Source organism: Crocodylus porosus, unplaced genomic scaffold (genome assembly GCF_001723895.1).
Source record: "Crocodylus porosus isolate Cpor-Errol unplaced genomic scaffold, CroPor_comp1, whole genome shotgun sequence".
NCBI lineage: Eukaryota > Metazoa > Chordata > Crocodylia > Crocodylidae > Crocodylus > Crocodylus porosus.
The window spans coordinates 35,233,776-35,260,814 of NW_017728951.1; the positions used below are offsets into that span (position 1 = coordinate 35,233,776).

Consider the following 27,039-nt stretch of genomic DNA (forward strand, 5'->3'; position numbering starts at 1 on the left):
GGGGCCCTCAACCCAAGAGCCTAGTGATTAAGGTACATAGCCAGAAAATGAAAGGTCAGGGCTCTGGGCTTCCCACACCCACAAGAGATTTGAACCTTTACCCCCACACTTGCTAACTTCCAAGCCATGAGCTGGGCATTATCCAACACACTGCCCAGAACCTCCTCTTCAAGCTGACCTACTGGGTAGCCAAGAGTAGAAGATGCATGAGGCTAGGAAGAATGCAAAAGGGAGCACATCTCAAAAGAGAAGAAAATGGCCTGGAAAGGAGGGGAGCCTGGGTTTTAGCCTTTTTCCTCTTCCCTGTTTATTCATTTTATACAATGAATATTAAATTGAAGGTGCAATGGGCCAGCTACAAGTGGAGGGCTGGTAAGTACTCTGGCTAATGCCAAGCCCATGGTCTGGTATCAATGCAGTTCACTGGGATTTGGCAGAAGTAACTTATAAAAACCCCTTTGAGTGATGGCACCTAGAACTTGGGTCTCTCACCAGGAGCAAGTGCCCTAGTCCCCAGGCTCTGGGGCTAAAAGACTGAAGGGCCCTAAGTCTTTCCTCAGTTTTACATGTATAGGGAAATCCTATTCTGCCACAGGTGGGAACTGAAATAGAAATCTGCATGAATGGCAAAAGCTGCCATTACACAGCCACATAAAGGGCTACTTAGACACGAAAAGGTAAAATGGTCCTAAAAGCAGTCTCTCCAGATTTTCCTCCTGTTAATCATTAGGATAAATGTTCTACTGCAAATTAGAGGAGGTAATGCAACCTGTTACATAGATTTGGACCTATTTAAATCGACCATATTGCAGTTGGAATCAAGAGAAGAACAGCTCCAAAATGTTGCTTCAAATTTACATTATCTTTAACTTAGAGTGGAGCAAAATATTTTTAAGTTGTGTTATCATTCTTTGTACTTATATATTACATATATAAATCAGGCAGAAACCATATCTTTTGGTTTTACCATGAAAAGAAACCCTCTTTCCTGGCTTCTTAACACTGAAGGCAAAAAGAACAGAAACATTAAAAAAGTGAACTATACCAACTCACCCTATGTATAATTCCAGCAGAGTGAAGATGTTTGATACCACACAGCATCTGATAGAGAAGGTACGACATTCGTTCATGGTCTAGTTCCATCTGAATCACTTGGCAGAGATTTGCATCCATAAGCTCCATCACTATGTAACTTATGAAGCAACAATAAATTAGTCATTAGAATATAGCAGTACTCTGTAATATCCATTTAGTAGACCTCTTAGTTTGCAACAATTTAATAATTTCTCAGTTAGGTAAAAAAAAAAATAGCTTACACATCTTGAAATTCTTCCAGGGATTTCTGTGGGGTGAACACATTCAGGAGGCCAATTATCTGTAGAAAGGGAAAAAGAAAAGCCACAAAAAAACAAAAAACAAACAAACAAACAAAAATCAGACAGGTAGATTTTGTCTAATTGCACAGAATACAGAACTGGCAGCTGGAAGGAACTGAATGTTGGTCCTGGCTGTCTCTTTGTATTAAAAAACAAGCGCATTTCACTCTTTAGCAAGCAGAACCTGATAATTAAAGAATTCCTGAGGACTGTTCTTCTTAGCCTCCCAATTTAATCTTTGAGTCACAGACTAAAGTGCTTTTCTTTTGGTTTAACCACATGCAACATCACTGGCAAAGTCTACGGCCCATTAAACTGCTCCTGTGATAAGAGCATGAAGTCTCTGACAGAGACTTCAGAGACGGAGAAGCTTCTTTAGCATCCTGGGCCAGTGGAAGAGGGAATTCTGCATTGTAAAAGGAACTCTGTACTGACATCAGCTGAAATGAGCAGGTAACCTACAGGCCCTCAAAGGAAGACTAATACAGGTTCACAACCCAAAAGCTATGTGGAATGCTAACCTCTAAATGAAATACCATGTTATGGATAAATCCAAAGGTAGATCAGGTAGCTAAGTATACATTTATGAAAAACACAGGTTATGTCATAAAAAGTTCACTGCTGATTTACCACAAGGCAAGCAAAATGACAGCTTGGAACAGGGAGTAGAAAAAAAAAGCTTCCACTGGTAAGATAACTAGCAAAGAAAGTACCTAGAAAGATTGAGTTCTGATACAAGAAGGAAGCAGCAGTGAAACTAACATGGGATTTAGCACTGCCTTATGGCAAGCATACATCAGGATACTTGCACTGCATGCTGTGGCACCCAATGCAAAAAACATTCATGATTCTATAATTTGTGGTGGGCCAGGAAATTCCAGGTTTAGCCTTCCATTCCCTCTTTTGCACAGACTTGGGTATGCTATTCCAGACTTGGGTATGCTGTTACACAACAGCTTCTCCTCTTTGTGTCTGACAGACACAGGTGCACCAGAACAGATGCTGAGATCATACAAGAGCAACAAATTCTGACTAAATATTTATAGGGAGAGAGAGCAAACATGTAGCCAGCTCCATCTTGCAGGCACAATGGCACATGATTAACTAGAGGTAACCATGACTATCAATTTGATGTGAATAGGAAACATTTATATCAAGACAAACCCTGCTATCTTACAGCAAAAATAAGTATCGTGGCACAAATGTTGAACCTTCAAAAATTTAAACAGGACACTGGCTATACAATTTCACTGCAGAAGGGGTACACTACATTTCACTACATTTGAGGTAATTTACAGGAGAGTCATTAAAGCAACCAATTTACTGCTTTTTAGCAATACCATACTGTAATTCTCTCAAAATTCTACAGAAGAGAAGACTACTCCCAAGAGTGCAAAAAAAATGTGTGCGGGGGGGGGGGGGTTAGTAGTACCAGGGATGCCCTGAATGCCCCTGTACCCCAGAGATTCCCTGGTGGCTGTGATAACCTCTGCTGAGCACAATAGTAAGTCAAGAACCTCTGCCTTGTGAAGTTCTAGTATTTGACCTGCTGTCTCTTAAGGTCTCTAGCATATAGGCTCTCAATAAATGGGACTTCAGGACATAGGACTTCCTCCACAGCTGCATTTAACACAGCATAACCTTTAAACAGGGCCTTCTGTGGTATCCCAAAAGACTGGAATCACAGGGTGCTTGAAGATACGTGGGGAAGCTAATCCGACACATTGCAATTACAGTGTGTCAGAGCAAACATGATTGAGTCTGCTATAGAGGTGCAGCGATACAATCCGTCTCATACTGGATCGACACCGATATGAAGAAAATTGATCCTATCGGAAATCGGCCTGACGTGGCCAAAAATTTGGCTGATAAATGCCCGTCCATGTGCGCAGCCACAGTGCAGCAAGCAGGCAGCAAGGAGCACAGCCCAGCAGGGGCTGTGGCAAGTGCTGCCCTGCCCTGCCCAGGACGAAGCCGCAGCTCCTTCGAGGGGCACAGGGAGAGGGAGGGAAGGCTCCCCGCTGCTGCATGCCCCTTGTCCAGGAGCCACTCATCTGGCACTTGCCCAGCGGCTCCTGCCACTCATCTGGGAGGGCATTGGGGGCCGGGGGGCACGTGACCCCAGATCTGTGTAGGGTGGGGCAGGCTGGGGCCAGGGCTGAGCAGGGCTCTTCCCATCCCCCGCAGATACAGGAGCACATGCCCCGACCCGGCTGCCTGTCAAAGATGAGAGGATACAGGGGCAGTAGATCCCAGGGAAAGCCAACAGGATGCAACAGCCCAGAAGCAAGGCCCACCTGGTCTTGCCCCCTCTCCCACCACCTTAATCAGAAACCCTGTGCTTAGCAAAGCCTTCTGGCCTGGGGTTCTTTCTGCCTCCCTGTGCCTGAGAGGGAAATCGAGATAAGAACATGGGGGGTGGGGGGGGGGGAAGGCAGAGGAGGGTCACAAGTGATCATCCCAGTCCTTGGGGCTGGGCGGGCCAGCTCCTGCTAAGTCCCACAGTCCAGCGATGCATGTGGTACTGGAGCTGCCAACAGCCAGCGGAAAATCGCAGCTGCAGGCAGGGGGGAGTGGCAGTAAGAGGACATGCACGAGCTCAGTAACAGCTGGGCTGGAGCGCGGGGCCCATGCTGGTGTCCTGGGCCAGCACCATCCGGGCCAAGAGCAGGGTGGCAGAAGCACAGGGTCCAGCACCAGCTGTGCTGGAGGGAAGGGGAGGGGTCCCATGGCTCCTGTCATCCTGTTCCAGGCCCCGCCAGCACTGGCTCTGGGACACCAGGGCAGGCCCTGTGCTCCTGCTTGCTACCGCTTTCCCCCGCGTATAGCTGCTTTCCCTGCCTTTTAACTGGCTGCTGATGGCTCCAGGTACTGGGGCCAGGAACAGGTGTGTGTGTGCGTGCGTGTGAGCGCACGTGTGTGTTCATAGGGCTAGTCCCACCCCACCATACACATGCACCACACCCCTCTTGCACTGCCATACATGCAGACCCTCACACACTCCAGCCTCCCTCTGCCCACACACTTCCACCCACAAACCCCATACATGCCCCACACATCTACACCCATCCACACACATACTCCATCACCCTACACCCACACCCATACTCTCCACAAGCCCCCCTCACACCCATACCCTCCCCCACACACCACATACTCACACACCCACATCCCCCCACCAACCTATACCCTCCCCGCACCCCACACTCTCCCACAATATACAAAAGTAAGACTTCATTTTAAGCTATTGTGCAAGCACCACTATGTGTACTACACAAACACATGTAAATCAGGACAACAATCTTTTTTGAAATCAAATTAATTAATGTTGTAGATGTTCGGTTTTTAGAATATAATTTAGTATTTTCCTGGTTCCGAGATGGCAAAACCCCTTTCTGAAAGGAGTACTTGCGGGGGCAAAGGGCAGGGATTAGGGGGCGGGACTTCCTGTCACAAGATGGTGACCAGGGGTTGGGGCTACCCATGCAGCCCTCAACAGCTTGCCAAAACTCAATAAGGGCCCTCCAGCCAAAATAATTGCCTGCCCCTGCTCTAATGGGAAAAAGTAATAAAGATTCAAGGTGCACAGTTATTTGGTACCCATGGTTAATGGTACATGGTTACTTGGTACCCAAATCTGCTGCAGAGAAAAATCAATGCTAAAACCACATGTGCCAGCACTAGAGAGAGTACCAACTATAACACCCCCCCTACTCCCAACATACATACATACACACACAACACACATATGCATGACTGCATGCACTCATTTATAACGGACCAAAGCTGCACAGTGAGTACATAACTGGATGCTACAGGAGTTGTGTTGCACCCAGCATTCCTTCTAAGCTGTGCGGCATGCATGGCCACGCAGGCACTTTCATGCCACGCTGCCGGGCATGACTGCGCAGCCATGCACACCACAAAGTTTAGACGGAAGGCTGGTTGCAGCCACAGCAGTAAAAATACAGTGAAGATTGGTTACACCCACCACAAGCTTTATCCCCTTGGAGGAATGCATAAATAGGGGACATGAAAGCACTTTTGTTACAGGAACAGACCAATGGATACTGCTGGAGGAGGAAGAATGCAGTTTCAATGATATCTGAGGAAAACAGGCAAGCGGCTGACAAACCTTGCTGAAATAGAGGTTGTAACTGCAAAGAATCTGAAGATGGAGAAAATTTCCCAAAAACCTTTGGGGTATATGCAAACTCCTGTAAATGGATGGGGAGTGTAGACAAATCAAGGAAATGTACAACATCAAGAGTCAGAGAGGGCAGGAAGAACCTGCCTTCATCATCAATTAGCTCCTAGTATCCAAAGTGTACTAAAAAGTTTCCAGACACAAAATGACAGTTTGGCCCATAGCATGCACAGACTATATTTTGTGTAGGAACCAAATTCCTTTCCTGTGGCTAGTGGTTTGCCTTGGCTATCAGTTGAGGGAAGATGAACCTTTCCCCTGTAGATTAAAAGGAAGAGGAAAGGGCAGTCCAAGCAACACCAGCTTTCTCCAGTGCAGTTCCAATAAGCAATCATTTGACAAATCAGCAGCTGTTGCTTTGCTCTGTTATATGTCCATATCAAAAACATCTAGCAGATCCTGATGCTGTACTACAAAACGTCCAAGTACAAAGCACAAAAAGTCTGTTGCCCTTACTATCCTTCCAAGCTGATTTTACCACAAACAACAGTTAGAATAATAGTTATCTGCCATGGTATCATGGTTTGCTAGTTGCTTGCTGGTATTACACAGCAGAGGAACACCTGGTTTCTTGAGTGTGGAAGTACAGGCAAGATGAGGAAAACTGACAAAAATGTCAGGCTGGACTTGTGTTGGGGCAGGGAGAGAGCGGAGAGGAAAATCAAACTAGTCATCACAGGTTATACTTTGAAAGATCTTCCCACGCTTACACATGTAAATGGATAAAATCACCCTTTACAAAAAACAACTCTATTTTATGATTTAGTCTATTCTAAGTTCTCCTGAAGAGGCTCTGTTGGCCATAGATTCAAGATTAATCTTCAGCATAGTTAGGCTAGCAAAACCCTGACTGGGGACACAATTCTGCGGAACATCTGTCATTTGAGGAAGCTGGTATGGTTCTGGTGGTAGAAAAAAAGTCTTTCTGCTAACAGAAGTGTGCCTGTACTGGTGGTCTGGCTACCATACAACTGTTACCAAAGTTACAGCAGCAACAACCCCACAGGATAGACATGGCCTTTGTTAAGGGTTCTTCTCTGCTGCTGCACTGCTGCTAAATGATTTTATATTTGGCAGCCTTCTACTTAACACTCATTTTGAATACAAGACAAGAATCACTTACATTTTTGTGATTAACACATTTCATGAGAACAAGCTCTCTGTAGGCTCGTTTGGCATGAGTTTGATTCTGAAATGGCCGGCTTAGCTTCTTGATTGCCACATTTCGCTCAAGGATGGCATCATAAGCTGCACTGCAATTGAAAGTAAATCATTATTACAAGACTGATACAACATTATATATTCTAGCTGTGTCTACATGAGACACTGATTGTGCAACAGCCCAAGACTCATCGCAATGCAGAAACCATGATACGATGTTATTGTGCAGTAATCTCAAGCTACTGCACAGTCAGTGTCACAAAAAAAAAATTCACTGGCACTGCTGTGCATTAACGCAGGTTACAGCGCAGTCATTTAGTAGTACTTCTTTATACAAGTCCTAAATGACTACACAGTAACAACTGAGTAGTCAGCATCTCAGGTAGATGCAGACTCTAAGTACTAAATGCCCTGCTGTCTTTTTAAAATGGAATAATATTAGATCCATGTCACAGATAGAAATCTGACACAGATTAAGGGACCATCCCCCAAGGTTGTTCAGGGACTCAGTAAATAAACCAGAATTCCAGGATTATTAAATTCATATGCAATGAGCAAGATTCTTATCATGGCAAACTAACTCAGGATTCAGAAAAGATTTTCCAACTTCCCAATATTACATAACACTGTTTCAGCAAACTATGGGGAGAACTTAAAATTCTCAGAATGTCAGAGCTCCCTAGTAAAGACAGAAAACTCCTGCTACAAGGACATAGATATCACACCATTAGTTTTGACATAAGAACACAAAGACCGCAATTATGAGAAACTGGTTAATCTTTATTTCAAATTTACAGAAACTAGAAGGAAATTCTGGGCTAGCAACTCCAGTGTGTTTAGGGACTCTATAACCCTAAGTGGTAGACAGAGCTATACAGCTGATGGTCCATGGGGTGTATGCAGCCCACAAAGGGTTTAAATGCTGCCCCTGGCACTCCTGCCTGACTGCTGCTTCTCCCATCACTCAAGTTGCAATAGCAGCTGGATTCTCTGGGCTCCTCCTCCCTCTCCTTGGTTTCCACTGCCTGCCTCTGCTCCAGGGGGCAGAGCAATGCAGCATGGTGGGGTTGGGGGAGCTGAGTGTAGGCAAACCCACTGTGATGCAGCAATGGGGCCATGCAGTGCAGTGAGGGAGTGGGGTGTTATTTGTGTAGCATGCAGCTCAGAGGGGCCCGTGGCTCAGTGGCCCCTGCTGGTGTGGCCCCCAGAGCATTTAGTCCCCAGATGCTTGTAAACTGGACAACCCTGTTCTACAATATACTGGTCCTAAACTAAGAACGTAAACAAAGGGCAATATCAAAATACAGTGGTGGAAAAGTAGGGTACGGAGAGGTAACCCTCAATGCCACTGGTTTTTCTACCCCCCCCCACCCCTAGTTGTCAAGGAAAAGCCCAAATGCTTGGAAAGGATTAAATCCAACCTCCATTCTACTTGTGGCCTGATGTCAGGAAACGTTATTTATTAACACAGGCTGCTAACTTCAGTTTCTTCCTTTTTTTGCTACTGGTGAAGACCATCACATGGGACAAATCCCATATAAATCACAAGTTTTCCATGGCACAAGAACACTGAATTTGTTTGCTGTAAGAGGCAGTATGACAGCCAACTACTGTGTGGATTCAGTAGCTATTTGTGAAACATAAAGGTCTTGGTAGTTTAATATTTTACTGAGCAGTGAAGATAAGCTGCCAGCAAAGTTAGTGTTTCCCTGGCATGTGTGCAGGGCAATGCTACCTCCCAGGGGGCAAAAGAAAATCCTACCCTGTGCAGAAGTGCCAAAAACAGTTATATTGCTGTGCATATGCCATTTAAATGCATAAAGCAAAATAGGATTTAGTCCTAAATGTACTGGTGTAACTTTGCTCAGTTTATTAAGGTTCAATGCTATAATATCTGAAAAATTTACAAGATACTTTACAAAAAAATATTAAGACAGGTACCTTGACAAAAGAAATTCTACTAAAAAAACAGTTTGAGGTAAGTTTATTTCTGTTAGGTTTCTTTTGTCATTTGTAGGTCTAATCTTAGTGTCTCTGTTATTTTCTGCTTTAGAATCATCTGCAAATTTCTATGGTATATGCAACCTCGCCCTGATCATTATAAAATTATTAAATAAATCTAGACAAAGCACTTATCCCTGGGGAAATTTTGCTTCACAGATTGCTGCCTCAATTTACAACTAATCAACATTACTCTGCAGTCCCTCAGTGAGTTCTTCATCCAAGGGCAGTTCTCATAATCAAATTAGTTTTAAGTTATATTTTCAAGTAAGGCTTTCCAATATTAGGTTGAATTCTTACTGTTTTGTGCACAGACATTATTAAAAGTAGATGGTGATTGGTCTGGAAACTGATTAGCACTTGATTCACTTAGCAATTTAAGGAAGCACCAAACTGTTCTGGTGGCTGTTTTCAAGTACTAGCACCAGAAATATTCAAAGTGCAGTTTGGGGTTCTATTCTAACACAAAAGCTAAGGACAGACATTACACATAAATTGGTTTAAGTGATCAGAAACTGGTTTAAACCTGTAACAGAACACAAGTTTGGTGCACATAAATCAGTTTCAAAATGGCTGAAACTTGTTTAAGATAAACCTGGTTAAATGTAGTATCAGACTTAACTGATCTGGGTCAAGCCAGTTTGTGCAATGTCTGTCCCAGACCCCTTCCTGGTTTAAGGTAAACCAGAGTCCCCCAGCACCCCAAATGCTTTGCAGCTGGGCTGAGCTGAACTGTGCACTCTGCTCCAAAGAACAGGCTAGCCCTGCCCCTCTCCTCGCTAGCCAGAGCTCCAGAGGACACTGAAGGCACAGCAGGGTCTGCCTGGCTTTCTTCACTACTGGCTGCTCAAGCAGGGATTCCCTCTCCCACCTTCTTCCCACAGCAGGGACCCCAGCCTCACAGACTCTAGGCATGTGGTATGCTAGCTAACGGTGAGAGGTGTCTGTGTCTCCAATTTTACTGGGACAGGCAGACATAACAGTGTCTACTTAGGGCTTTTTGGAGCTAATCAACAGGGTAGCTGATAATGTCCCTTGGAAAAAGCTGTTTAAGAAGAACTAATGACAGATGCTTTGTTTTGCTGATGGGCTGATAACATGGTGGTTTTAGTTTTAATCAGCTCCCTGCTGGTTTGCAGTCCTGTCAGGTTTGCAGACAGGGAGAGGGAGGTTGAAAAGCTCAGTATCATCAACACATGCATGCACTACACACACCCCCTTTGCCTCAAGAGTACTAGCCAGCCCCTGGCAACACTCCTCTCCCTTCAGCAGCAAGTGGGGGAAAAGCCTGGGATGGTGCAGGCAGGGTGGGTGTATACACCCCTCCCTAATCAGAGAGCCCTGCCAAGGCCTGGCCACACCCCCTCTCAGCTCAGTTCTGTGGAAGGGAAAGGCAGGCTGCTTTAGCCTCCCACAGCTTTTAGCCTGAGTCACTGCAGGCATGTGCCTGCATTTCTGGAATGAAAAGGGAATGTCTATCCACCTCCAAATTGGTTCAAGCTTTGCAGGTTAAACTAACCTGCAAAGACTGAATCAATTCAGGCTCCGGCTTTTTGAATGACTGTCCCTAGCCAAAAAAAGCTTAAATTCCTTAAATTACAGGAAAAATTAACTTCTTTGCCTCATTTAGCCTTTCCCCATTAGTGGTTGCCCAAATTTACAGAATAACTGCATAGCTAGACATGTGTGGATTGAAAAGGATTGGACCTTAAATGGAAGGGGAAGTTTTAAATCAACAGTAAGCAGCTCTGATTGGGCTGTAGAGGAAAGGGAAATGCATGCTATTACTATTTGGCTAAGTACAGACATTCAGAGGCATTAGGGAGAAGTTATATCAGTTCAAAATGGCTGCCCAATATCAGATAAGTCAGGATGGTGGGGGCTAGCAGGAGGCTGGGGGGAGTTGAGGGTGTGTCAGCAGATGAGAGGGCAGGCACAACCTGCGCATGGGATAGATCGGAGGGCAAGCGTGACCTGCGAGTGAGGTGGGTGGACAGGCACGATCCATAAGGGATGGGGGGGCAGGCACAACCCACTGGTGGAGTAGGTGGACAAGCATGACCTGTGGGTGAGGTGGAGGGACAGACACGACCTGCAAGGCGTGAGGGGGTAGGCATGACTGTGGGTAGGGTAGGGGTGGCAGGCGCAACGGCGTGACTGTGGGTAGGGTAGGGGTGGCAGGTGCAACCTACAAAGGGTGGGGGGAAGGCACGGCCCACAGGTAGGGTGGGAAGGAGTGTGTTCCATGGGTGGTGAGTAGAGCAGGCACAATGCACAGGGGTTTACTGGGGAGTGTCTGGTGGGGCCCATGGCAGGTCTGAGAGTATCAGGAGCTACTTTTAGCTCCCAATCCTTCCCCCAGTGAACCTATACCCCGATTCCTCCTGCTCCCTCCCACACAGGGACTTGCATGGCTCTGGCAGCAGCAAATGCTGATAAAAGTGACTACACCCAGAGTGGCTTGTGGAATGGGAGTTGAGAGGGCTAGCTGGGCCAAGGGCAGCAAAAAATATCCCACGGGGAGGCCAGGGTGAAAAGAGCAGCCCTGAAGCTGGGGCCAATGACTGGGTTTTCCCAGCTCCATAGCTGCGCAGGGAAAGTGGACAGAAGTTCCATGCACCAGTTTGACCTTAATTGAGTAAGTCTGAAACTACATAGATACAGGTTTATCTTACACCACATTTTGCAATTTTTAGACTGGTTTTTTGTATAAAGAATTTCTGTAGTTACAGGTTTAGACTGATTTCTGGTCACTGAAACCAGGGTATGTAAGTGTAAGGTCAGTACTGGGACGAGTTAAGTTTAAATCAGGCAGCCATTCTGAAACAAATTTAACCTCCCAAATGTCTGTACAAATAATATCTAAAGAATGGAGGATCTGCTTACAACCAAGAACACCCACCCTCTGTACTGCTGGGGAAAAAAAGCCACCAAAGGTTTCCTGTGGCCAGTTTCCCCTCCTGACCCACAGCGGGGTCCAGCACTGCACCCCTCCAGCTCTGGAGCCAGGAGCAATTGAGTCACACAGCTCCCATGGCTCCAGCCTGAGCTGCAGTCAGCTGGGAAGAGCCCTGCCCCCACGGCTTGGCCCTGCCATCAACCTGCCTTGCCTGGGGCTGGGGCTGTAGGGCTAAGCTGAGCTGAGTTGGGCTGGCTGGGCCCATGGATGCTGCTGAGGGTGGGCGCAGAGGGCCTGGGCCAGGCTGTGGGGGCAAGGCCCGTCCCAGCCAGCTGTGGCTCAGGCTGGGGCCATGGGACCTATGCGCCCAGTTTGCTCCCAGCCCCCTGCATCCAGGCTGGGTTGGGCTGTCACAGAGACACTGCAGTGGAGATGGCTCTCCCTCTCCACTTCCTCCCCTGCCACAGGGCCAGGGGGGCAGGGCAGGGGAGCCCTGTGTGGCACTACCTCAGGGCTCAGGGCTAGAGGCGTGCAACTCTGGGCCCACTGTAGGGCAGAGTGGGAAACTGGTCACAGGAAGCCCTTGGTGGCTTTTTTCCACAGCAGTACAGAGCCCCCCGGCAGGTGTTCTTAGTTGTGGATGTTGCAAGTAAACCCTCTGCTCTTTAGATTGTGCTTGCATGGAAGGGTCTGGCCAAGGCTCAGCCAGGTGCTGGACTAGATACTAGAGGACCTCTGGACGTCCCTGCCAGCTCTGCTTCTCTCCGATTCCCTCCCCTTTTTCCATAGGTGAATGACAGGGGTTGCACAGGGGTGCACATGCCCCCCTGATGGGACCGGTGCCTGCCCTGATGGCCGATACTGATGCTGTCGGTAGGGCTGGTGCCCCCCTGACAGGGCCGCCACCATCGGCAGCTTCTGCGGGTGACCCCCAGATTCAGGAGGCACCAGTCACTCATGCCCCTTTCACCCCTTTGCCTCAGACACGGGGCCATGCCCCAGCTCTCGCTGCTTGACCCTTCAGTGCCAGCCAGGGGCTGAGGTCTGGCCATGTTCCCCCTTCACTGGAAAAGCTGGCAAGGGCTGTTTCCCCACTCTCCCTCCAGGCACACCCCAGCTAGGGACTATGCAGGCCAAGGTTGGGGTTTCACCCCTCTGCAATCATACAGCACTTGCTGCTCCCTAGTCACACTCCACTCAGCTCAACTTCCCTCCAGCCTGCTGGCCACTGCAGAAAGGAAGGGAGGCTCACTCTAGTGTCCTCCAGCTTCTAGTCTGAGCCACTGCAGGCATGTGGCTGCATTTCCAGAATCAAAAATGAATGCCATTTCACTTGCGGCTCATTTCAATCTACACAGTTTAGACTAACCTGCAAAGATTCAATCGATTCAGGCCCAGGCTTTTTGAATGTCTGTACTTAGCTATATTGATCAATCCCCAGCCCACAGACTACCCAACGCCTTTCAGTAGCATGCGATAAACTAACATACTTCTAATTTTGTTTACAGGAACCTTACCACACTATTCCTTGTGCTCCTGATCCAATAGGCTTTAAATTCTGATATCGTTTCAGTACAGTGAAGGTAGAATCTCCAATTTCTACACTGTAGAAATTGTTGTCACGCTTGCTTCTGCTCATGTCGTCCAGTTAGATATATAGCTTCATCCAAAATTCAAATCACAACCTATAAAAACAAGAAGATAATAGTTTGAAAACCAAAACTTGTTAATTATAAGTACCTAATGAAAAAAGAAATCCTTAGCAGAAGATTTCTACTCTTTACTCAACTTCTGTCAACTCTAGGGAGGACACCTCCACAATAAAAGTTTTTAAAGTTGAAGATATTCAAGGTACAAAAATGGTCTCTGTACATCAATCCAAGACCTAGAACAAAAGTGCCCTTTCAGGATTAGGATCCCATTAGGGACTACTATTAATAGCTATTAGTTGTGGATAAAAACTAAATCTTGCCTAACAGAAGCTTACCACAGAGACTTATGAACAAACCTGAACCTATGTGAGACAGAGGAGTAAAAAATCAATGGGATGTACAGAGGGAAGAAAAAGATGCATCTGTCTTTCTAAATGAGCATAACTTTCAAAGCCCTGCACAGTTTAACAGTTTACCAAAACCAGGTGGGTTTGACTAACAGATATGAACTATGGAAAAAGAAGTGATCAATCAAGCAAGAAAAATAAATCTTACTTATTTCTAGGAATATCATTCCTACCATGAGAAGCACATTCCATAAAAAACAAAACAAACCTAAAGCTGCACAGCTAACCACTCTATAAATTCAAAAACATCAGCCTTTTGGTTATATTATACAACTTTAACGCAGCATATGCATCACCAAAATCTTCAAAATTATATCTATTTTTTCCCCATTGGAACATTTCTGAACATGCATAAAAGCATTAAAGCATATTATTTGATAAATGACAAATGAGACTATAACACATACACAAGGGGGAAGAAGTAAAGTTTCATATATGGCCTTAATAAGGCATTTTTTGGTTAAGTATCAACTGCAGATCCCTAATGTTCTCTTCATGTAGATTTCCTAGAGATAAAGCAAGTAATTTTTAAAGTACATGATGTACAAGACTTTTAAAGAAATATTTTACCTCTACTGGCAACAAAATGCATTTCATTTTAATGCATATATAATTACAGAAAGTGTTGGCTAAATTAAACTACTTAACTGATGACAAGGTTCTTAGCTCTTAAACAGCATTTTGTTGTGCATTTATTTTCTTTTATTTTAAAACAACTTTAGAAATGTGGAGAATGCAAATCGGAAATCAGTCTTTACGTTTAGGTTAGTCAGTTAGCAGTCATGTATTTGGAGTGGTCCACAAAAATAAGCCTCTAAAATTAGAATTCGTCAAGAATTTAAAAGCTCAGCAATTTAGATTCTCAACCAGCTGATCTGCATTCAATTCAGCCACACAGATGCAATAAAGCAAAGGGAACTAAAATATACTAAAATGTGTTTTTAAATTATTTAACACATTACATAAGCTAAAATAAACTGCTTTAATTGTCACCATATGTCTGAAAAGAAAGCTTTATTAAATGGGCTCCCTTTTCAGACTGTCAGAAATGTCACAGTGAACACAGTTATGCTGCTTCCAGTTGCAGAGCTAGCATGTGCAGACCTAGCTTGGTATGTGTCTGCCAAGTGCCTGGCAAGTGGTTCATAAGATATGTAGGTTGTGGGGCTCTGTGTGGGATTGGGAGAAGGCGGAATGTGCAGAGGACTGTGCACAGGGCTCTGCAAAAATGGGGCTGGACTGGATATGGGAGTGGAGGAGCAGTGGAGGAGGGTAGTATGGTTTAGGTGCACTGTGATGAAAACAGGTGAGAGGGACTAGTGGCAGAGCTTGTACGAGGCAGCAGCTGCTGGGTCTTGGGATAGAAGAAGAGCATAACATCGCCTATTACAGGGGTGTTCAACCCCTGTGGCAAGTGTGTTCAATCCCCAGTGTAGTGTCATCCAGCCCATGAGGCTCCTCACAGGTCCAAATATTCAGCAGCAGGGGACCAGTGGCACTGCTCCCCGGCTGCTAAACTTCCAGATGTGTGAGGAGCCCCTGGCCCTGCATGCTAGGCCAGGTGCACAGGGTCTGATCCTAGAATGGAGCTGGGTGGCACAAGCGGTAGGCCCCAGGCCTGATCACAGTATGCAGGGCTCAAGAGCCCAATTCAAAGATACAACGCTAGGCAGGGGTGATGCCAAGCCCAGGGGCCTTATCCTGGCACAAGGGGACCAGCTGAAACTAGACAGAACCCTATCCAGGTGTGCAGGTCTGGGCAGAGGCAACATGGGACCTGGTCCTGAGTCACAGGACTAAATCTGGCCCTTAGACCAACTCTACCACTCATTTGGCCCACAGGGCCAGAAGCTGGAACACCACTGGCCTAGTAAGCCCTGGGCTAGGAGAAAGTAATGGGTCTCAGTATTGTCTCATGGCATGCTATCAGGGAAGTTAAAGGGACCTGTTAACTTTAATCCTGAATGGAGCCAGCCCCTGTGGTTGCATTTTGAGGCCAGCCTGGATCTATGCAAACCCTGAGTAAACTGGGCCCAAGAAGGTGGAGAGCCTTGTTGTAAACCAAGGATGAGGCCAAAAGGCATGTAGTTACTTCCTCTAGCTCTGTAGCACATAGCTTTACTCCCACTCCCCCTCTCCCCTCAATTATCTTTGGGGTCCTCTTCTCCTTTAACCTTTATTCAGAGATGACCTCACATGTTTCCGTGGCCTCAGTCACCAGCTGTACGACAATTCCTTCCACAGCTCCCACCTTGTTCAGCTGTCAAAACAAGTTATCTTGTATATCCGAACAACTCAGCATAGTGAACCACCCAATGTATGTGGCATACCTCTGCTCTCAATCGTCTCACTGTTGTTTCCACTGTCCTACCACTCTGATTAGACTCTAGTTTTTCTCCAGTACCTTCAGGCAACCATGAATTTTGTTGCTTGTTCCTTTACAGCAACTTCTCTAAAATCCATCCCTTCTTCATCGCTCACTCATCTCCACTTCTGCAGCAGCAATAACTTTATCTCTAGATTGTGCTCAACAACTCACTGCCCACAATCATATGCAAAATGCTGTTTTTCAAGTCATCTTTCTCTCCCCCTGCTTGTAAAAGACATAAGCAACACTGCTGCTAGAGTTCTTTCTCCTTCTGTATTGTGTTCAGGCTTCTGATACTAACTTTCAAAACTCTGAGAAATAACATTCCTGCTTTCCTCATGTTATCCTATGCTTTTAATGTGCAGTGCAAAGGAAACAATTTAGCTGTTTCCTTTGTATCCTTGGATCAGCTTAAGGAAGAGATACCAGTAATGCTGCTCCAGTGTCAACTCAGGTGGACACTGACTAAATTGTGATTTACATGAGCCAACCTCATCTTCACTCTGAGTAAGGCTGTAATTCTGTCATTATCTAGGTAGGTGGGCTGGATGAAATCTCTTCACAGGATGGAGCCAGCCTACAGGCCATTGATTACTGAGCCCTGAACTATGCTATGCATTTCAGTATGTTTATGCAAAATCCTAAAATGACAGTATAAAGGCCTCTAGTTTAAAAGCATGTGTTTTATTACATGAAGAGAACCCACGAATAGCTAACAAGACAGCTAAGTTGCCAAAGAAAGGATAGCCTGATTTGTGGAACATCAAGACCATTAAAAAGGGGAGGGTGTCATTAACACCTGTACAGTGCAGAGTGATTAGGAATCAGATAGATCCTAATGAGCCATTAAGTCGACTGACTCTCTCAGGGCTGCCTGAATAGAAATGTCACTGCTGCTGCCAGGCAGCTGGCTTTAAACTTTAGGTGGAGCAGGAAGCAAGTGGGGCATGACTGTACCAATGCACTTTCCTGGATCTGTCTCTGCTGGACTCTGTCCTTCCTTCCATGAAGCTACTCAGGAGAAGAGAAGCAAAAGAGGAAGAACAATTAGAAGTGGTGTTTACAGAGTTGGGCCTTCCACATAGGCACAAGCCTCACGCTCAAACACATGGATTAAACCACACATCAGCAGGTAAGATAAATGAAAGGCTTAGCAGCCAAATACTGTCTGCATGGGCTGGTTAGCTCAAAGGAACAAAAAAGTAGCTATTAAGCCTGATTTAGTTCAAGCAAATGTTAGTTCAATTCCAACCTTGACAGAAATAAGGAGGATAAAAAACCAGGCACTTAAAGCAACAACCCATGAAATGTGATTTTTTTTTTCCTTAGACCCCTGACACACAATACATTTATTGTGCAATTAACTGATTAACTGCACAATGAATTGACATGATACACATACAAAGTAACTTTTTTAGAATATAAAAACGGTGAACCAACCACAAAAACATTGCTTCAGACATGTACAATATTTTTGTAGCTGGTTTCTATCAAGCTTTAATTCAGACATGTATATACCACACGTTGGGTGCCAGATCTTTGCTAGGCCCCCTGGCATCCCAAGATGTACTGCTCCCTCCCTCACTTCAGTAGCTATCTATCTATCCACTGATTCTGACAACAAACTCGTTGTCATACCTTGTCCAAATGCCACAAATGGGCTGCCGGGGGAGCAGGTTTCAAGGTTGCCTGGGCGGGAGCTGAAGGACTCCCCCTGCCAGGACCTTGGCAACCCTTGAGTCCAGCAACCTTTCTTCCCTTGTGCTGCAGCCCCCACTGGGGACTGCAGGGTGAGGCACTTTAAAGGGCTGAGTTGTGGGGAGCCGGGCTAAACATGTGGTTTTTAGAAATCCTAGGGTGTGAGGACCCTGGGATGGGGGAGAGGCCCACAGCTCCCAGAGTTCTGGGATTTTTAAAAAATGTGCATACAGGTGGGTAGTTCTAGGGCTGCCCCAAGGCTGGCTGATAATCAACAGATTGTTAGACTTAGCCCCAAGCCTGATCTCCCCCAGCTGCTTGAGACCAGGTCTGACAACCAGACTAGGTCTGATTACCGGATACAGCCGCAGACAGCTAGGGGCCTTGAACTGACCCTGGGACTGATCAGGTCCAACAATTAGCTGATTTTCAGAACTGGCCCTGTGTACCCTGGCATTTGGAACCTGCTAGGGAGCAGACCTAGGTCTGGGACAGAGCTCTTCTACCTGATTTGCAGCATCCAGCTAGGGTAACTCTGCAGTGATGCTATTGGGATTAGAGGACTTCTATAACTCATCCCAAAAAATCATGTCTCCTGTCACGCATGTCTGGAATGGCAGGAGGTGCAGTGTTTGGGATGAGACATATAATCCCTTTGATCCCAATCACATCATTGTTTTAATATCTGCCAGATGCTGTAGGGAAACATATTTTGGGTGCAACGGAAAATTCAGAAGGTGCTTATTTTCAAGAATATTAAAACAAGTGCTCGCATAAAGGTAACAGGAGAAAGCTTAAGGGAAAGGGGCATGTAATAGGTTTAGGGCTGTGACTAAAGAAACAGGCAGAGGAAGGGGGAAGGAACACTGGGGCTGTCAGGCCCACCTTCTCATCTCCCATGTGTGTAGTGGGTACCACAGGGCATCTTCTCTGTATCAGTCCCCCTCCAGCCATCCTCATATAAGCTGCAACTGGAGACAACCTTCATCTCTAAGTATATCTAAATCCCTCTTCCTGCCTCCACAACAAACCCAGGAGCCAGGTTTCTCTTCCTGTCCCCTTCATAACTAGGGACCTACCTAAATTGTGGTGAAGCAGCAGGATTTTTGCAGGCCACTCACAGTGCATGGAACCAATGTCACAGTCTTTTTGTGGTGAGCCCCCCCACCGGATTGGCCGAGAGGTCCTGCCAGTCCTGCCCCTTGCTGTTTATTGGCTCAAGAGGCAAAAACCTCAGCATAATTAAATAGCAAAGTCCATAGAAATATCAAATAAATTACTGTATTATTATGAATCTAAGTATTAAATTGAAATTTAAATTGAAATATATTATGAATGTCTATATATATACACAATATCAATCATAACTACTATCATCATAATTTATTTAGTGTTCTACAAAAACTTTCATAATACTAAATAATGATAACCTTGACAGAAACAATTCATGTTAGTTGTTAAACCCGCTATGCAGCATCCACCAGCAGTTGTAACTGACATCCTCTGTCCCTGCATGAACAACTTGTCCATATACTGCGATTGCACATTCTGCATCCACTAAACTGGTTGGAATGCTAAGGCAGAGTTTTGCCAAGCTGTAGAGATGTGGAAACTGATCAGAAACAGATTCTCAAAACATACTCACAGACAAAGGCATCCAGCACTCTTTGACAAAGTTCATGTAAGCAGCACATTCCTTGTCATATTCTTTCTGCCATCCAGGGATGATTTCAGTAGCTGAGGATCAAAACTCAGAAAAGTCACCTGATTGGGGTCAAAATTGTGAACGGCACAAAAAAAGGTGGCAGCCAGTTGTTTAAACCATGGCGGTGTTGACCGATTGTACTTGCAGTACTGATCCAACTTTGCAGCTACTGCCTGCAACAATTCTAGTCTGCTGGTTTTCACATAGTTTGAAAGTTGTTGGGATGCTAGGTCTTCAACCTAACTTATCAAGTCCATCAGTTTTTTGTGTGGAACAAGCCTGCTGACTTTCAAACCACATTAGAAGCTTCATGAACCAAATCCCATTTTCAGTCACAAACTTAACTTGATCTTCAGTATCACTCTGTCTTAAGAGATTGTGTAGTTTTAGCATGCACTGGTGTGCCAGGTGCGATTTCAAGCTCCTCACACATAAATTGTGGGTAATACTTCATTCTTTGCCTGGTAACAAGCTGCTTATTACTGGCATTCTTTTGTCTGTTACAGACAGTGTATATTAAAGCCTATGACATAGATGGTTTGCAGCATCCCACATGACTGAATAGTCCAATCCAAGCTTTGCATGATCTGTGCCAGTAGATGTAAGTGTATATGTCATGTTTGGGTGGTTCAGTAGCTGCTTGCTTCCTATGAACTCTTTTCTCTTCAAGCTGTTGGAGCCAATTCCTATTGTGGACTTTGATGCTCTGGTGGAGACGATGATGGCACTTGTTCCAATTGCTTGGTAAGATTTCCCATTGGTCAGGATCAATTCCAAATGACTTCATATCTCGCTTGTATGCATTTTTGTAGTGAACCTTGGGATGTCCTGTTGTTCCCTGCAGAAGTTCCCCATATAGCATGTCTTTGGGTATACATCCATCTTCCAATCTGCTCAGATGGCCTAGCCAGAGCAGTCATCCCTGTCTGAGTAGGGCTGTCACACTTGGTAAATTTGCCTTTTGAAGAACCTCTGCAATGGTAACCTTGTCTTGCCATTTGATGTTGAGTATGTGGCATAAACAGCACAGGTGGAAGCTGTTTAACTTTTTCTCTTGATGTGCACAAGTTTTCTATTTTTCCCCACCATACATGAAAGTGCTGAGTATGCAAGCTTTGTACACCAGCATTTTGGTCTTAATAGTAAGCTTTGAGTTGTTCCATGTTCTTTTAGCTAGCCTGATGAAGGTGGTGGCAGCCTTTCTGATGCAAACATTAAGTTCTTCATCCTCTGAAAGGTTGGCGGTCACTGTAGAACCTAGACAGCTGAACTTCTGGACTACTTCTAGCTAGTTCTCAATAACGGTGATTGATTCATCTTGTGGAACTCCCTGTGATAGTACAACTGTTTTCTTTATGCTGATGGTGAAAGCAAATACCTGGCAAGCTCTTGAGAGGCAATTCATGAATTCTTGTAGTAGGTCTTTGTTGCGGGCTGTAAGGGCAACATCATCAGCAACTAGAAGCTCCCTGATAAGCACCTGTCTAACTTTAGTCTTTGCCTTAAGTTGTGACAGGCTAAAGAGTTTCCCATCCAGTTTTGTGTAACGGTACACTCCACCTTCCGTGTCTTTTAGCGTGCAGATCACGAGTACTGGGAAGAAGATTCCAACGAGTGTTGGGGCAAGAACACATTCTTGCTTCACTCTGCTTTTCATCTTGAAGCTGCCCAAAGTGGACCCATCAAACTGAACAGTTGCTTCCATGTTGTCGTGGAAGGAATGTAGAAGACTTAACAGGATTGGTGGACATCCTGTCTTTTGCAAGACTGCAAACAGGCCTGCTCTGCTGACGGTGTCAAATGCTTTGGTTAGATCCACAAAAGCAATGTACAATGGTCAGTTTTGATCTCTGTACTTTTCTTGAAGTTGCTGCAGGGAAAATATCATGTCTATGGTTGATCTTCCAGCCCTGAATCCACACTGAGATTCAAGATAGACACAACTCACCTGCTGTTTGTAGGCACATGAAGATGACCCTTGCAAAATATTTTCCTGCTATACTTATTAGCAAGATGCTGCTGGAGTTGTTGCAGTTGCCCTTATCTCATTTTTATACAGTGACGGTGTTTACATCACACATCTTGTGGTACCTCACCCTCTTTCCAGCATTGGAGTAGCAGCTGATGGAGTTACAGTAGTAGGATCTCTTTCCCGTGCTTAAGAATTTCCGCTGAGATGCCATCTTTTCCAGAAGCCTTGCCACTTGATAATGAATCAATGGCCTTGCTTAGCTCTTTTACAGTGGGCTCCATATCTACCTCTGGCATAACCTGCAGAGTTGGTATTTGGTCCAGTGGTTCGCTGGTGATGTTTTTTTCTGGTGTGTATAGCTCTGAGTAGTGCTCTGAGTAGTGTTCAACCCAGCAAGAAATCTGCTTGCTTCTATCTGTAATGGCTTCACCACTGTCTGACTGAAGAGGGACAGCCTTGTTACTAGTAGGGCCTAGGGCTTTCTTTAGACCATTGTACATGACTTTTAGGTTCCCCATGACTGAGGCTGTCTATCATCACAGAGCTTAGTCCAGTATTGATTTGCACAGAGTCTGGTTGCTCTCTGTACCTCATTTTTTGCTTGTCGAAGTCTTGCTTTGGTGCTCTCTGTTGGCTTTTTTGTTGGGTTCCAGGTAGGCTGTGTTCTTGCTGTTGATGAGAGGTGCATTTTCTTTGAATCAGTCCTTATTGGATGGTCTCTTTTCCCCCAATGTAGCATTAGCTGTTTCATGGATTTCAGTTTTTAAGCCTTTCCTCTGCCTTTTCTGGTAGTGACTTCCCAAACGTGCTGAGTTCAAAAGCCTTTACAAACTCTTGGCACTTCCTCTGGTTCCTGGTGTTAGTGGTATGGATTTTGGGCTCACTCCTAGGTTTTGCTCTATAGAGTTTCTTGGCTGTAATTTTCACGTTGCTAATGATCAGGGAGTGGGTGGTGTCACAGTCGGTACTACAGAACATGCAGGTCTTCTGCACTGAAGGAGATCTTCCCTCTAACAATAACAAGGTCTAGTTGGTGCCAGTGGCCTGTTCATGGATGTTGCCATGACATTTTGTGGCAATCTTTTACTGCAAAATATGAATGGGTAATGCACAGTTGGTTTTGAGAGCACAATTCAAGAAGTCATTGGCCGTTTTCATTCATCTTGCTGATGCCAAAATGCCCTAGGGAATCTGACCATGAGTCGCTGTCTATGCCAACTCTTGTATTGAAGTCTCTGAGGAGGAATAGTCTATCAGTTGATGGTTTTCTTTGAAAACTTGGTGCAGACTGTTGTAAAATGTATTTTTCTCCCCATGGCTGGAGTTGAGTGACGGTGCGTAAGCACTGATGAGGTTTGCAAAGCTGATGGTCGCCTGAAGTCTAAGTGAGATGATGCGCTCTGACTTCCCAGTGAGGGTTTCTATAAGCTTTACCACCCTGTTGTTCACAGTGAAACCTATGCCACGCAGACAATTTTTTTCAGCTCTTTTACTTTGCCAAAAGAAGGTATACTTGGCCTCATGGATAGATCCAGCATCTACAAGTCTTGTTTTCTGGAGTGCTACAATGTCAACACTGAGTTTGTACAGCTCACGGTCAATCAAGACTGACTTCCATATGATGCTCATATACTGTAGGTTGTCATTCTCTGTCAGGCCAGGACACATGGCCCTGAGATTCCAGCTTCCAAGCTGGAAAGTTCTTCGTTACTTGTTTTTGCCAGGTGCATTTCCACCTGCTTTTCAGCTCTTGGCTTAGCCCCACGCATCCAAAGAGGCAGACAGACTCTGGTGAGTCAGCACCTAACTGTCCAGGGGCTGCCTGGCATTATAGACAGCAGTAGCTAACCAGCAGAATTCAATATCTCCTGCCAGCAAAAGGTGACCCATAGTGCCCTCCTCTATGCCAATCGAGTGAAAGTTTATGACCTGTAACTGCCACCTTCTGTGTTGTGTCCATGCTGCCAGCAAGGATGGAGTGTCCTCTACACATGGTATGGCTGCAATAACCTGGGCAGTTGATATGGAGACACTGCTTTGCCCATGTATCAGCATCCTCCTCTTGGCTATACTGGTTTTGTCCAAAGGAAGGGCAAGAGTTGGCATGTTTGGAACCAGCTATGTTTGCAGGACTTGCCAGTGCAGAGGAGGTCTTCCATCTGTCTGGCTTTCAGTGCTCCACTCCTAGAGTGGTTGTCAGCCATGGCTGAAGAGCCCAATCTACCCTGTGTGGATGCTGTTGGTAAAAAATTGCTGAGCGATTATGCTCATTCACTTTATGATAGCATTTCCTCCATCAAGGGTTCCACTATCCTCCTCAGGGACTAATCCACCCAAAGTTATTGGCACTTCCTGAGGTCACCAGGTTAATTAACTACTGCCCAGCACTTGGCATTGATCAGTACAGGTTGTACTGCTTATGGTAGCAGATTTTCAATCCTGACATGTCACAAACAAACTGCATAAAACCACAAAGTCCACCTTGTAAGCACTGGCTCTGGTAGAACTGACAGTCACATGTAGATCCCTGCTTTGACTGGCAATGGACTCCCTGTATCAAAGCTTACTTCCTGGACAATGTTTGAATACTTTTTTAAAGAGGAAACCAGGCTATCCACATCAGGAAAACAGGTGCACCAGATGTCACTTGCTAAAGAAAGGATGCATGTATTCCAGGTGATATGAACTGCGTTAGGCATCATTCCATAGAGCATACCAGAGAAAGCTTTTCACATATACACTGCATTATCAGACAGAAATGCTGAGATCTTGTTAAATACTAAGCCATAGTTTACAGCAGCCTTCATCACAGCTTGTACCATGGTAGAAAAATTGACAGACACAAGGTGAATCAGCTTTGTTTGAAAAACAGAGGTCGTGGTTTGTTCAATTCCTAGGTACAAATACAATGTACAGAACACAGTTACCTTGGGCATCTGTTGCTTCATCTGCTACGACTCAGAATGATTCTTATTCTGCCAATGCAGACTTTGTGGCCTGAACACGCAAAGCAATTACTACTTGTAGGTAATCTTGGCAAAGCTTGCTTGCATTTGGCAGGTGTTTGTTCAACAAGGCCCTTAATTTAGAATTCACAGATTCATAGGCTGGAAGGGACCCTGGATGATCAGAGGCAAGCCCTGGGCACCAAGCAGGAAAGATAACTGGGAGTCAGGTGACCCCAGCAAGGACGGTCTAGTTTCCTCTTGAAGATTTCCAGGGTAGGTGATTGTACAACCTCTGGAAGGAGCTTATTCCACAGTTTGGACACCCTGACTGTGAAGAAGTTTTTCCTAATGTTGAGCCTGAATCGGTCTTCCAGGAGTTTGTGGCCATTACTCCTGGTTTTCCCTTTGGGTGTCCTGGTTACTAACAAAGCCTTTGATGTACTCCCCTAGTGTAGTGGTAAGCTGCTACCCAGTCCCCTCTCAGCCTTCCTTTCCTCAGGCTGAAGAGTCCTAGATCCCTCAGCCTTTCCTTATATGGCTTGCTTTAAGACTGAGCATATGGGTGGCTCTTCTTTGGACTCCCTCAAGCTTGTCCACGTCCCTGTTAAAGTGTGGTGCTCAGAACGGGATTCAGAACTCCAGCTGCCGTCTCACAACTGCTGAGTACAGTGAAAGAATCACCTCCTTGGTTTTGCTGGAGATGCATCGATTGATGCATGCCAGAGTATTATTTGCCCTACTGGCTACAGCATCACACTGCCAGTTCATATTAATGCTATGGTCTATTATTACCCTCCCAAGTCCCTTTCATTTGTGGTGCTAGTCAGTTTGGTGCTGCCAAGACTGTAGGTGTGTTGGCGGTTGCTCATCCTGAGGTGGAGCTTTTTACATTTCTCAACATTGAACTTCATCAAGTTCTTATCCACCCAATATGCTAGTCTGTTTATGCCTGCCTGTATCTGTAGCCTATCTTCAAGCCTGACCACGCTCCCCCATAACATAGTGTCATCCACAAACCTGGCCAGTAAGCTCTTCACCCCCACATCCAAATCATTAACAAAAAGATTGAAAAGTACTGGACTACGCACTGACCTCTGCGGGACACCACTTCTCACTTCTCACCAGGATGAGGCAGAGCCATTCAGTACGACTCTCTGGATCCTATCCTACAGCCAGTTCCCCACCCGTCTCAGAGTTAAGCCCACAATCCTCCAATTTTTTCGCAAGGACATCGTGGGATACTAGATCAAAGACCTTTTGGAAGTCTAGGTATACAATGTCAACCTGCTCTCTCATGTCTAGGTGGTGAGTTATCTGGTCATAGAAGGAGATGAGGCTGGTAAGGCAAAACCTGCCCATGATGAAGTCATGCTGGCTATCATTCAGAATCTTACCTTCTGCAAACTTATCACAGATAGACTCCTTGATGAACTTTTCTAGGATCTTCCCTAGGATGGAAGTTAGGCTGACTGGCCTATAGTTACCTGAGTCCTCCCTCCTGCCCTTCTTGTGGATGGGCACAACTTTGGCCCTCTTCCAGTCCTCAGGGACTTCTCCAGAGCACCATGAGTTGTGGAAGAGTTTTGCCAGGGGTTCTACAATGACTTCAGCCAGTTTCTTTGGCACTCTTGGATGAAGACCATCCGGTCCCACAGACTTGTATATGTCTAATTTTTTTAACTGGTCATACACCAATTCTAAGGCAACAGCAGGAAGGAAATTATTCCTATCATGCTCATCCTCTACTCTACCTGGCGTTGTTTTCCCCCTGGTCCGTGAAGCAGTCATTCAGGAGTTCAGCTTTCTCCTGGGTATTGGTAACCAGCTCTCCTGAGTTGCTGAGTAAAGGCCCCACACTCCCATTTGTTTTCCTCCTGTTCCCTACGTATCTAAAGAAGGACTTCTTGTTATCCTTGATTCCGATTGCTAATCTAAGTTTGGTTGCTGCTTTAACCTGTCTTACCTGTTCCCTGCAAATGCAAGCTGTTGTGGAATACTCCTCCCTGGGGCCTGCCCTGAGCTTCCCTTGTTTATAAGACTCTTTTGTCTTTCTAAAGAGGACCATGATTTCCCTGTTTAGCCAAAAGGGCTTCCCAGCCCTTCTGTTACCTCTTCTCCACATAGAAATGGACTTCCTTTTTGCTTCAAGGATCATGACCTTAGTCAGGGAACTTCTGGAGGGACTGGATGTATTTAAATCAGCTGGTCCGGATGATCTCCACCCCAGAGTGCTGAGGAAATTAGCTGAGGTCATCGTGGGACCCCTGGCATGGCTCTACGAGCACTCATGGTGCTCTGGTGTGGTGCCAGGGGACTGGAAGAGGACCAACGTGGTTCCCATCTTCAAAAAAGGAAAGGAGGAGGACCCGGGGAACTACAGGCCAGTTAGTCTTGCCTTGACCCCGGGTAAGCTTTCTGAGAGAATTATTCTGGCACATGTCCACAAGGGGCAGCAGGGGAGATTATGCTTAGGGGCAATCAACACGGGTTCATTAGAGGCAGGTCTTGTCAGACCAACCTGGTGGCTTTCTACAACCAGGTCACAAAATCCTTAGATGCATGGGTAGCAGTGGACATAGTCTTCCTGGACTTTCAGAAGACCTTTGACACTGTCTCTCACCCTGTTCTCATTAAGAAACTGGGGG

At 45.6% G+C, this 27,039-nt stretch overlaps 1 protein-coding gene across 5 annotated transcripts in view; it reads right to left on the reverse strand.

The window, feature by feature from the left end:
• MAPK8 (mitogen-activated protein kinase 8) overlaps nucleotides 1–27,039 on the reverse strand; it is a 112,400-nt gene that overhangs the window by 33,577 nt on the left and 51,784 nt on the right. For all 5 annotated transcript variants that reach the window (XM_019555608.1, XM_019555611.1, XM_019555609.1 and 2 more), the window contains 4 exons: nucleotides 13,162–13,329; nucleotides 6,707–6,836; nucleotides 1,317–1,375; nucleotides 1,054–1,192 (listed from right to left, as the gene is read on the reverse strand). In XM_019555608.1, the coding sequence (XP_019411153.1) occupies nucleotides 1,054–1,192; nucleotides 1,317–1,375; nucleotides 6,707–6,836; nucleotides 13,162–13,283 (450 nt within the window). In that variant the 5' untranslated portion in view covers nucleotides 13,284–13,329. The remainder of the gene's footprint in view (nucleotides 1–1,053; nucleotides 1,193–1,316; nucleotides 1,376–6,706; nucleotides 6,837–13,161; nucleotides 13,330–27,039) is intronic.